The sequence below is a fragment of the Oryctolagus cuniculus genome, chromosome 3, assembly GCF_051225735.1.
Source record: "Oryctolagus cuniculus isolate XC-2025 breed Fujian yellow rabbit chromosome 3, ASM5122573v1, whole genome shotgun sequence".
Classification (NCBI taxonomy): Eukaryota; Metazoa; Chordata; class Mammalia; order Lagomorpha; family Leporidae; genus Oryctolagus; species Oryctolagus cuniculus.
The window spans coordinates 182,311,626-182,324,417 of NC_142869.1; the positions used below are offsets into that span (position 1 = coordinate 182,311,626).

At 51.0% G+C, this 12,792-nt stretch overlaps 1 protein-coding gene across 6 annotated transcripts in view; it reads right to left on the minus strand.

The window, feature by feature from the left end:
* The window catches only part of TMEM178B (transmembrane protein 178B), a 389,247-nt gene that overhangs the window by 171,546 nt on the left and 204,909 nt on the right, over positions 1–12,792 (minus strand). The window contains exons 3-4 of one of the 6 annotated variants that reach the window (XM_089328674.1): positions 2,852–2,935; positions 1,914–2,314 (exon numbers count right to left, since the gene is read on the minus strand). The exons of the other annotated variants lie outside the window; for them this stretch is intronic. Of the exons in view, the coding sequence (XP_089184800.1) occupies positions 2,877–2,935 (59 nt within the window). The 3' untranslated portion in view covers positions 1,914–2,314; positions 2,852–2,876. Of the gene's footprint in view, positions 1–1,913; positions 2,315–2,851; positions 2,936–12,792 lie in introns of those variants that run through there. 6 annotated transcript variants of the gene reach the window in all.

Here is a 12,792-nt window from a genome sequence, read left to right on the forward strand (position 1 = left end):
CTAGGGAAAATATCGGAGGGAGAGACTAGCAAACAGCCTAGGGAAAAGCCGGACGAAAAGGGTGCCGGAAGAAGCTATTGAAAGCCTAGGCATAGACTCAGATACGGACTACGGACTACGGGGGGAAGCTGGGAGAAATCTCTAAGGTCGAAAGCGAAAGTGAAAGCTAGAACAAACAGACTCGGATGCGGACTGTGGGGAGAGGCCAGGAGAAATGAGGGAGGAATATCGTTGGAGGAAAGCTTGGGGAAACATACCGGGTAGAGAAAAATGTTAGGGAAATTGAAGCCGCGGGGGGCAGGCCAAGGCGGAAACGAAAGCCACTTTGGGATTCTCAAGTTAGCCCGGGAATAGGGGGCGAAAAGTTAAAACCAGAAGCTGAGACGCAAGCCAGATTGGGATCCGTCTGATTAGCCTGGGGAGCAAAGGACGGGAAGCCAAACCGTGGGGCGGAGACGTACGCTGGGTTGAATTCGCCAGGCTAGCCCGGGGAACTTGGATTGAATGCTAGTGGTGGAGACGCAAGCTACGCTGTGTTACTCGCGGAAGCCGCCGCGTGCAGAGAGAGCACGGGGCGTGAATAGATAGGGAACGCTGGCGTAGGCCGTGGTTCAGACGCGAAAGGGTTAAGCGTGGAGACCGCGGAGCGCGCAAAGCCGAGCCGCGCAAAGCCGGGAAGCTGCGCAGATGAGAGAGGCGCGCGGGCTGAAGCGGCGCAGAGCCGGGAACCCGCCGGCGGGGCGAGGTGCCGGAAAGCCGCAGGGATAAGAGAAACAGAAGTTTTAGAAGTAAAGTGAGAGAAATAGGAATGCTGGAAGATAGAAGTAAAATGGGAGAAGTAGGAATGCCCGGAGATAGAGAAATAGAGAAAAATAAGGCCTCCCCTCAACATGCCAATTAGAAGGCTTGGATTCGGTCTGCCCAATTAGTGAGGCGATGAGCACCTGGGCGGCTAGCCGCAGGTCACCGAAGACAGGCACGAATTAACATCAGTAAAGCTTCCCCACAATGCAACAATTAGGAGGCTTGGATTCGGTCTGCCTGATTTAAGGCGGTAAGCGCCAGCAAAGCTCGACCAGAGTATGAGCTGCAGGTCACCGAAGATAGGCACGAACCAACACTAATAAGTCTCCCCCACAATAAGGCAATGAGAAGGCTTGGATTCGGTTTGCCTGATAGGTTTTGTAGGCCCCTGCGGGCAGAGCAGAGCATGCGCTGCAGGGCACCGAACACAGGCACGCATCAGCGCCTAAAAACCTCCTTACAATGGCGAAGAGAGGACCCGGATTCGGTTTGCCTGATAGGACTTGTAAGAGCCTGTGGCAACTCTAGCAAGTAGAGCAGAGTGTATGCCGTGGGACACCGAAGACAGGCGCGTATCAACGCTAAAAAATAAAAAGAAAGGGGGATCTGTGGGGAGCAATCCGGACTAGACTAAGTTACTCGAATTAGGACTTATTCTATGCATCTGCTCTCCCACAATATGGCGCTGGGAGAGAAGTAAACAGCTTCCGCACAGCTGCCTCCAGTTCAACCAATTAACTGTAGGACTTGCTCCTGATTGGAGAGCAGCGTACTCAGCCGAGTTGGGATTGGCGGAGGAGGACTATAAAGGAGGAGAGAGACGGCATGCACCAGGAACATCTATGGGGAACATCTAAGGGAACCCGTGCAGCCCCCAGAGAGCCGGCCGGCGGTGTGCCGCTCCCCTGCGGAAGTGGGGAATGTGGCCAGGGGGAACTGCCCTTCCACGGAGGTGGAAGGGATAGTAGCCAACCCGGGAAGAACCAGCAGCAAACCCGGGGAGGGCCGAGCAGACAGAAAGAACAGCGCAGGGTCCTGTGTCGTTCCTCCACGAAGACGGGGAGCGACATATTCTTACTATATTAGTGAGAATGGAAAATACACAGTTGTGGTGTTAACAAAAAGCAGAACTCAATATATAAAACAATTCGACACCACTTATGTATATATGTATTGTGTACAGGAAAAATAATGGAAAGAGTTATACCATGAAAAGCTTTCAGTGGAGATCTCTTGGCTGTAGGAATGTGTGATTGATTTTCAATTTTTTATATATTTTCTAAGTTATCTTGCAATCCAAATGCATCACTGTTACAACCATAAAAGATAAAATATGCAAGCTGAAGTGCTTTACTCTTCCTGTCAGCAAAATGAACCTGGTGTCATTGGAAGCTGAAGTCCCCAGCACTCTCTCTAGGAAACGCACTTGGACCATTTTCTTGGTCCTCCCCAGGAGCACCAGGTAATCAGGAATGTACATTTGTATTTCAGGTTGATCTAGAAGGTTACACTGTGGGACAACAAAATGACTAAGGTAAACAACACAGTGGAAGAGGCCGGGGACACAGGGACCAGGTCCCCCTCCCTTGCTGTCCCAGTCAACACTATGCATGTCACACAGCCTCTTTGGGACTTGGTCTGTCAGTTTAAAAATACTGAGGTTGGCCTAGATGCATGATTTTCTTATTGTCTTCTCTGGGGAGCTGCCATAGGGTTGTGGGGAGACCAAACCCTACCATCAGCCAAATAGCTCAACACTGTCTGATTTGTGCTTATGTTCCACATAAAAGCGTAGTTTAAAAACCATTTGGAAAGAGTGGAATACGCTCAACACGTTTCCAGAGCTGCCTCATCTCCTCCCGCCCCACCTGTCAGCAGCTGGGTTCGTCTCATCTGCAAGTCGAGGAGCCAGAATTATGCCCTTCCGCTGGCATTCTGCTCCCCAACAGATGGGAAGATTACAGCTTTTAGCACCAGAGCAGTGCGGTGAGCGTCTTGGTTCTGCCCTTGACATTTACCTGATTGTGATTTCGTGCGAGTTACTTACCCTCTGTCCCTCCACTTTTTCATCGTCAAATGGGAATCCAGATTGGATCTCCGACACAAAATGTTAGAAAGACCCAGGAAGATGCTGTAAGTGACAAGGTCTTCGTGCAAAACATCTGCTTTACAAAGAGAAGGAAATCCCAACATCCACACTTGCATTCATTCATTCAGTAGATATTCACGGATCCCCACGACATGGTGCACCTCACATTCCCATTTAACATGTGGATTAAATGCATAATGCAGATGGAGCCCTTAGTTGGGTGCCTGGAATACAGGAAGCTGGCTTTCCCACCACACTACCAAGATGTACTGAAATGGGGTGACTTCCTGGAAACTAAAGGGGGTACTGAGAGCCAGTGCTTTCTTAGTTACTTTTTACCCCACTTCTCAGGAAGGCCAACCCAGGTCTTCATAAAGAGAGCAAGAAAGACCAGGGAGCCCCTCCCCATCCCACCCAGTCTACACTCTGTGACTCAGCATCACCGTGGAGATGTGGGATTCTGGCATAAAAGTGGTCTGACCAGGTCTGCTGGATGGGGGCCCTCCTGTTGGGGTCGGGGAGCCCTACTGAGGAAGAAGAGATTGGGGAGACCCCTAAGTGTGGGATCTCCCTGCCAGGGTGCCATCCGGTGCTACCTGGTACCTTGGCCATAGCCAATGGGCTTGCACCTTTGACATGTTGCTGAATAATACCCTTATAGGGATTATTTGTTATATAAGTAACAGTTAGTGCTTCCTGAATCAATCCATTATATATATAAAATATTGTGCTCTTAAATGGAGACAAATATAGTTTCAGTAGTCAGGCTAAACCAGGCTACAGTCCAAGCATTATTATTCAAAACAAAGTAGATAGAAAAATGTCACCAATATCTTCCATTTTCTACTATTTAACCAATCAATCAATATCTAAAAGGAAAGAAATCCATATCATGGCTACTCAACATGATGCAGTGGGCTTCTGGGTAACACAAGCAAAACATAATGAGGCCACTGCCCTCAGTAACATCCTAATTCATTTGAGAAAGAAGAGGAATATCCAACAAACAATGAGTAGCCATAGGCAGGAATGCAACTGAAGGTGAAATACCACACATCCCATAGAGGCCTGGAAAGGACAAAGCAGAACCTGGAAGCGGTGGAAGCTGACCTATGGTTCGGAGGCTAAGCAGTTGGACACAGGGATGAATGTAATCTACTTGGAAAGATGAGGACCTAGAGTCACTGCGGTTTTACACATAGAGATGGCACAAACACAGCAGAATATAACAAAGAGGAGGCTGTGGAAGAAGACTAGGAAGACCGCAGTCAGCAGAATGAGAGACCCGAAAGACAGGGGAACGAAGAAGTTCTCGGGACCACGGGGGTACCATGTCGTTTTGCCTCTGATCTCTTCACACTAATAAACTTGCGAGAACTAATTATACTGATAATGCCTGATTGTACAAGCTAATTAAGCATACACAAGAAAGAAACATTCCTACTGGGGACAGCATTTCTAGATACAGAGTTTCCTTCCTGTTACTCATAGCAGGAACCTGCGCCTTCCCGTCCCATGGGTGTTATTAACACAGCCACAAAAACCCATCCATCCTCTCCTTCTCCTCAAGCAAAGGGCATTCCTCCACCAAGGCCCCTCCCATGCGCTTTGTTTAAAGAGCACCCATAATTACTGAATACTGATGAGCGAGTGAAGGACGACTTCGTCTCTCAATCACGCTTGGCGTCTTCATTCTTTCTAATTTGATTGGGTTCATTGAGTCTTTCAGCTGGAAGGGGTGAGGCTGCCTGGACTTAGCTGTACCCAAGGAATGCGGAGTGCAAATTCAACCCTACTGACTTTGGTTCAGTTGACCGAAGATGCCCAGCACCTACTATGTACAAAGCTCTCTGCATGCTACAGGGGTACAGATCCAGAGAAGACAGGCTATGCTCTTGAGATCTGTCAAAGAAACCAGATGAGGAAACCCAAGTGCACACACGCCTACAACATCTGGCAGGAAGCTGAGCGCAGTGACAGCAAGGGGGAAGCACTGAGAAAAAGAGCAGGAAGCCAGGGCACCTGTGGGAGCCCCCAGAGAAGAAGAGGACTGGGGCCCCGAGGTGCAGAGGGAGGACAGCTCGATCAGGACCACCCACTGGAGAAAAGGCACCTAAGAAACAGAGCACAGGGCTGGACCCGCAACAGCAATGACACCCTTACTGGAGTAATGGTGCCTACGTGCTCCGGGCGTGGTTATGAGAAGTCAATGAGCTAATGGATACACCAAGCACCCGGAACATAGCTCAGGCCACAGAAACTGCCCCATGCCCATTGCTGCTGCCTTACTCCCATGAACAGTGTTACGGCTGTGACTCTTACTGCATCTTCTGGTTCAGGAACAGACGAGATGACAGAACAGGAGATTGGGAAGGTGACTGAGGAGTGGAGTCTAGAAAGCCCCAAATGCCACAGGTCATAAAGTACTTTTGACAGCTCGTGCACTCTGGGTTTTTCTCTGGGAACATTGACCTTGCAACAGTATAGAGGGAGTGGAGCAGAAAGAGAAGAAGGGTACCAGGAAAGGACCAGGGGGTCGCACAGCGTGTGAGGGCACTTGGTCCTTAGGAGATGCACAGATGAATTGAGATGAACAAGAGAAAGAGACGGCTACTGTGGACTCTGGGAAGGTAGAAGCCACAGGATTTGCACTGTCAGATATGGAAAGTGAGGGGTGAAGGTGGCCAGGACTGGACTAGTAGGCGGCCACAGGTCTGCGGTGCTGTGGAGTGGTCCGATGTGGGGAACAGAGCCAGAGCTGGGTGCAAAGGGGAGATCAGGTACTTGAGACCCTGCTGGACAAGATGCTGGAGCAACCTGCTGGAGAGCTGTCCAGCAGGGAGTCAGGGGGCAGGTGCGGGGTTCAGGGCAGAGGCTGGGCCAGTGACACAGGACTGAGAGCCACCCAGACAGTCCTGGCCATGGTGACGCCATGGTGGCAGAAGGGGAGCAGGAGGTGACAGCCCTGAGAAGACAGTGGACAAGATCAGACATCTCAGAACCCTGGAAATGTTCACACGTGATGGGCAGAATGTGAACAGGGGTGGGAGGCAGGCAGTGCAGTGAGCCAGGACCCAGTCCACTACCTCTGTCTCAAAGTGCCTAGAACTGGTCCCAAAGAATCAAGTTCTGCCATCCTGTGGCCACTCTCTCCATTCTCCCTCACCTCCACCTCTAATCGCTGGCACATCACAGAGTGGGTAAGATCTCATAGGCAGGAAAATAAAGACAAGGAATAGCAGGCATTTAAAAAAGTGGAACCAACTGGGGGCAGCACTGTGGCACAGTGGGTTAAGCCAGCACCTGGGACAGCGGCATCCCATATCAGAGTGCCAGTGTGAGTCCCAGCTACTGTGCCTCCCACCCAGCTCCCTGACAGTGCACCTGGGAAAGCAGTAGGAGACGGCGCAAGTACTTAGTTCCCTGCTTCCCTGCCACCCACGTGGTAGACCCAGATGCAGTTCTGGGCTCCTGGCTTTGGCCATTTGGGGAGTGAACCAGCAGATGAAAGATTCTCTCTCTCTCTCCCTCCCTCCTTCTCTCTCTCCTTCGTTCCCTTCCTCCCTCTCTCTCTCCTTTGTTCCCTCCCTCCCTCCTTCTCTGTCACTCTGCTTTTCAAGTAAGTAAATCTTAATAAAAGTTGAACCAAGGAATAACAAAACAATATAACTCACTGCTACTTTGGACTTCAGCCCCAGGTAGCTAGTTCTTGTGGTGAATACCAGTCGCTGAGCAGTCGTGGCACTGCTGAAAGAACATGGAAATTTGCATCTGGCGCCGCGGCTCACTAGGCTAATCCTCCACCTAGTGGCACTGGCACACCGGGTTCTAGTCCCAGTCGGGGCAACGGATTCTGTCCCGGTTGCCCCTCTTCCAGGCCAGCTCTCTGCTGTGGCCAGGGAGTGCAGTGGAGGATGGCCCAAGTGCTTGGGCCCTGCACCCCATGGGAGACCAGGAGAAGCACCTGGCTCCTGCCATCGGATCAGCGCGGTGCGCCGGCCACTGCGCGCCAGCCGTGGCGGCCATTGGAGGGTGAACCAACGGCAAAGGAAGACCTTTCTCTCTCTCTCTCTCACTATCCACTCTGTCAAAAAAAAAAAAAAAAGAAATTTGCATCCAAACATCTGATTGGCATCTTGCTTCTACCATTGGCTGGCTGTGTGATCTGAGATAAGACACTGAATAACACAGTCTCACCTATAAAATGGAGACAGCAAGACCCACACCTCCTAGAGTTACGTAAAGGTTAAAAGGAATCACGTATTCCATTCAGCACAGGGCTTGGAACATAGTAAGTAGCTTTTGCTTATTATTAATATTAAAGGAGACCGATAATAAATGGTCTTTGTTCCTCCCTCACCCAAGTTGGGAAGAATGTTATATTTTATTACCCCAAAGACTTTCTTTAAAAAAATTTATTTCTTTTTTATTTATTTGAAATGCAGGGTTACAGAGAGGCAGAGGCAGAGAGAGAGAGAGAGGTCTTCCATCGCTGGTTCACTCCCTAGATGGCTGCAGAGCCAGATCTGTGCCAATCCGAAGCCAGAATCCAGGAGCTTCTTCTGGGTCTCCCATGTGGGTGCAGGAGCCCAAGCACTTGGGCCATCTTCTACTGCTTTCCCAGGCTATTGCAGAGAGCTGGATCAGAAGTGGAGCAGCCGGGTCTAGAACCAGCACCCACATGGAATGCCGGCACTCAAGGGGTGGCTTTACCTGCTATGCCCCAGCACTGCCCCCCACCCCGCAAAGACTTTCAAAGTCTTTGCCCCATAAGGTAATGGGTGTGGTAGAGGCAAAAGGCCAGCAGCACTGACCCTGAAGCTCTCTCCCTCTACCAAAGACCGTTTGCAGGACCTCTGTGGGCTGGGGAAAGCGACAGCAAGGGTGGCCTGGGTCTCGTCTGTGAAGGAGTGAGTGCCCCTCTCTGCTGGGGGTGCTGCTCCTGGCACGGTCCTGATGAGGGCAGAACACATCGGGCATGGGGAGCCCACCTCTGCGGGGAGGGGGTGCTTCCTGTCGGGGCAGCAGGACACTGCGTGTTGGTGTGAACCAAGCTCCCACAGCAGGCATCTCACAAGCGTGTTCTGAATCTCCCCTTAACTGGGGATAACGGCTTGATCCCAGGCCATCACAACTACTCATGGAAGACCCGGCAAACATGGCATCTGGACTTGTACCTGCTGGAGGCTACAAGAACCCACTAACACACATCATTCCAGCCAGACACATTTCCAATCCTACAGGAAAGCTACAAGGCCGCATGGTTGAGCTGTGGAAGGTGCAGTGATGGGCAAAGACAAGCTAACACGCTCACAATGACACACACGTCTGAGGAGCAGCCTGGCTCCTGGCGGGAGAGAACAGCACTGAATAAAGATGTGACACTCCGAGGAAGCACCTAGTTGCAAATTGGTTAGCCATTTAAATGGTCAAATTATCCAAGACATAATTAGGACATTTGTCCCCCTGGAACGCCTCGATGTGAATTAATGACCCTTCTCAGTAAGCCAAGATAGCGCTAATACCATCTCTTTCCCTCAGAACACTTAAATCATTACTCCCGTTCCCGGGCTGGCATTTGTGTCTGCATCTTCCAAGCCCAGAGGTCAAGTCTACCAGGCAGGCATCTGTCAGGCCAGAGTCTCGCCCAGCTCTGATAGGCACTACCTCCCAGGGAGACGGCTCTCAGTGGGCCAGGCTGGGACATCACATGTTTTGGTGGGGGGCTTGCAGCCTGCTGAGACATTTTTTCTATGGGAGTAAAACATGCATAATATAAATGCTGCCATTGTCACCAGTTCTCGGTGCCTGATGCGGTGGCACTAAGTACAGTCACACTGTTAGGCCACCACCACCAACAACAACCATCTCCACAACACTTCACCCTCCCCAGCTGAAGTCTGGTCCCCATTTAACAACCACCACCCTGCCCCCAGGACCAGCAACCACATTCTGCTTGTCATCTATATAAAGTTGACTATGCCTGGTGTCTCATAGAAGAGGAAGAGGGTCAGCACTGTGGCTCACGAGGCTAATCCTCCGCCTGCAGTGCCAGTACTCCGGGTTCTAGTCCTGGTTGGGGCGCTGGTTCTGTCCCGGTTGCTCCTCTTCCAGTCCAGCTCTCTGCTGTGTCCCGGGAAGGCAGTGAAGGATGGCCCAAGTGCCTGGGCCCTGCACGGGCATGGGAGACCAGGAGGAAGCACCTGGCTCCTGGCTTCGGATTGGTGCAGCGCGCCAGCAGTAGCAGCCATTTGCGGGGTGAACCAACGGAAGGAAGACCTTTCTCTCTGTCTCTCTCTCACACTGTCTAACTCTACCTGTCAAAAAAAAAAAAAGAAGAAGAAGAAGAGGAAGAGGAACCTGGCAATATTTTTCCTATTGTGATCAACATGTCCTTGAGGTTCTTGTCCCAGTGTGTGGCAAGGTGGCCTAACTTTCGAAGACTGCATAATGTTCCATTGCATGGACATACCACAGTCTGTCTACACATGTGGGTTTCCTGACGTCACATGGATGGCTGGCAGTTAGGAAACCTTGTTTTCATGGTGGTACTATTTAACACTTAACCATCAGTCAGCGTGCACCATGGCGCTGCTCGACACATCCACACTGCTGTGAACACTCACCATCACCATCTCCCAAGCTTCTCATCTGCCCAGATTAAACTCCACACCCACTGGGCACCAACTCTCCACACTGCCTTCCCCACGAGCCCCTGGCAACACACTACCGAGACACTCCGGAACCCAGCCTCAGCTTCTGCATCTGATAAATGGGCAGAGAAGCCCCAGCCTCGGGCCCAGCAGTTGTTAGACGTCAGACTGCTCCTTGCTGAGCCAGGGCTTCCTGGGGTCCCCTCGAGTCGTCTCTGTGCACTGTGCTTACGCCCCAGCTCAGCTGGACGTGGAGCCCTCTGGGAATGCACACCGATCCCACGCACCATCGGAAAGCGGCCAGGAGCGGGGCTGCTCCTAACCTTTACACACACCTACAAAACACTGCTCATGGGATAATTAAACACGCTTCGCTGGCGCCTGAAAACCAGGCACATGGGGACGATCTAAATATAAGTTCCCATTTGTTTGGTTTCATTTTTTCATCATAACCTTTCTGGAGCCAAACAAAAAAGAGGAGAAAGTGTTGCTGGTTTGGATTACTCATTGTTATCTCCCACAAGGAAAAAAAATACCAGCATCACTAACCCAACAGTAAAACCCAAACATGTGAAGCTACCATCTCCTTAAAGAGAAGAAAAATCAGTCTCTGTTCAAATTAAGAATCTCACTTTTGGCAACGGAGTCTGTCTCAACTTTATATACTGTGTGTGTTTATTAGAGTTTAACAAAGAAGAGAAATTTCAGGTAATTAGTCACTGGAGGATACCCACACAACCCCATAAATGTAACAGAAGCATATTGACAGTGGCATAAAAGGAAATGCTAATTAAATCCCAATTTCCTCCAAGTACCGCCAGAGCTTTTAGGAACAAACTCACTTCCTGGATTGTAGGGGGTTCTCCTTGGCATGCCCCCCAATCCCCACGGAGGAATCTGGAACAAAGCATTCCGTGAGCAGAGTCAAGTGTTACGTGCAGTTGGGATGCACCTTGCAGAAGCCACAAAGGTAGAATGGAGGCCAAAGGGGGGTGGGGAAAGTGGACTTAGTCAGATGAGGTAGGCAGGGCCACTTGAAGAATTTTCTAGAAACGTGGACATGTAATACAAAACTAAGAAGTATAGATTGGAAAGAAAGTAAAATTAAAGTAGACAGACATGGGCAGAGAGAGAAGAAGGGGAAAGGAGGATGGGAGTGGGGTAGAAGAGGTAAGAGGAAGAGGGGTGAGGTGGAGCGGGAAGGGCAGGAAGGCACAGGACTCCGCACTCTGCTGTCCTAGACAGAGAACACAGCCGTGGTCGGTACTAGGGGTCCATGCTTCCCACCATCTCCAGGCTGTCACTCAGTAGCCGGCACTGGAATAAGCCACAGGTGACAATGGACGGGAGGGTCCCAGAGCTGGATGGAGAGTGAGCAGAAGGAGTTCACGCGTGTGGAGCTGTGGAGCGCAGGAACAAATGTTCTCACGCGCCCCTGGTGTTCCATCAGGGAGAGGCGGCAGACTGAGACACGAGGGCACCAGAACTGCTTGTCACAGGGCAGAAGGTGCGGGGCCCTCCTCCCTCACCGTTCCTCAGCTCCGGGACTCCGGGGCTCATCGGATAAGGCGGCCTTTCCTACTCACGACCATCACTGCACTGTCGAGACTATATGAGTCCCGTGAAGATATGTCCCCAAGGGAGCTGAGCAGAACCCAACGCTCTCATTGCTTTAGATGCTTGCCACGCGAGGCAGCAACCAAACAGCAGTCACAGCACCACGACCAGCAAGGGAAAGTGGCCTACAGGCCGCCCAGCGGCTCTCCCTGATTGCTCCAAACAGCGGGGATTGTAATTCTCATGTGAAATCCGCTCAGTGCTGACCCTGAATTTGATACTAAGAGAAGAGGCTCCTGCGTGGATGTTAAAGACCTGCTTCCAAAATTCCAGGTTTCTCTGGGTTCAAAGCTCACGGCCAGGAAGAAGGGAAGAAAGAAAGGACGGATTCCTTCATTTTCTCTGGTCCCTGCCCTTTGTAGAAATTCTGCAGAGAACCACGGGAAAGACCATGTGGAGATTTTCCAATGTACTGCTTAGAGCGGGGAGTTAGGGAGCCTTGAGGGGAAAGAAGCCAGGAAGCTAAGAAAGGAGCCAGGCCTTGCCTGGGGAGGCTGGGCTGGGAGAACCCTGCAGAGCCCCAAGGCAAACCTGCGGATCTGGGGGCGCTGTTTCAGCCCCGCCTTGGGAGCAAGCGGGGAAATTGTCAGTGGAATGGAAACGCAGAAGACCATTGTCCTGCATGTGGAGAAAGCGGCTTGCTCTCTAGTAGAAAGAGGCAGTAGACAAACCCCTTCTCCAACACAGTGCTAGCCCCTCCTTCTGCAGCTCTCCTTGTCCCCAAAATAGGTCTCTTCCAGTGGCACTTCTCTCATCCACCCCTCCCAGGAACAGCCTCCCACTCCTTTCCCCTGCAGACAGAAGTCCACCTGTTCCTACAAAACCCAAGGACGTGTGCAAGCCACGTGAGCTGGGAGAAGGGCTGCAAAGGGGGTCAGTGACACCTGTACGTTGTTCTCAACTTCACACAATCTCTAATGAGCTCCTTTACAGAATGAAAGTCTGCGTGGGGGGAACTCTTGAGGTTAGTAAGTGGATTTCCTATCTGCAAACGGATGCTGTCCAAGTGCCGAGAAGGAGCTGGTTGTGTCTTCATCACATTTATTTGTTTGCCAGAGCCTTTCCCTCTGATAGGTACTAAAAAGGCGAGGTTTCCAGCCACCCTTGACATCTCTCAGATAATACTGCCCAATGAGGCCAGTCCCTAATCTGAGCACCATAAATACCAGATTAGTGAAACGTATCTGTGGGAGACTCATTAATACACATTCAAGAAGCTTAAAATAAACTCTTAGGAAGTTCTTTCCAATATTAGTCTGCATATATGATGACCCTAGATTTGCCCTTAGAGTTCTCTTAAAGTAAAGTTTCTGGGGCCAGCATTGTGTCATAGCAGCTTAAGCCGCTGCCTATGATGCCAGCAACCCATACGGGTGCCAGTTCAGGTCTCGTCTGCTGTACTTCCAATCCAGCTTCCTGCTAACGCACCTGAGAAAGCAGCAGAAGATGGCCCAAGTGATTGAGTCTGTGCAACCATGTGGGAGACCTGGAAGAAGCTCCTGACTCCTGGCTTTGGATCTGCTCACCTCCAGCTGTTGTGGCCATTTAGGGAGTGAACCGGTGGGTGGAAGACTCCCTCCCCCCCACTCGCTCCCTCCCTCCCTCTCTCCTTCCTTCTTTCTTCTCTTT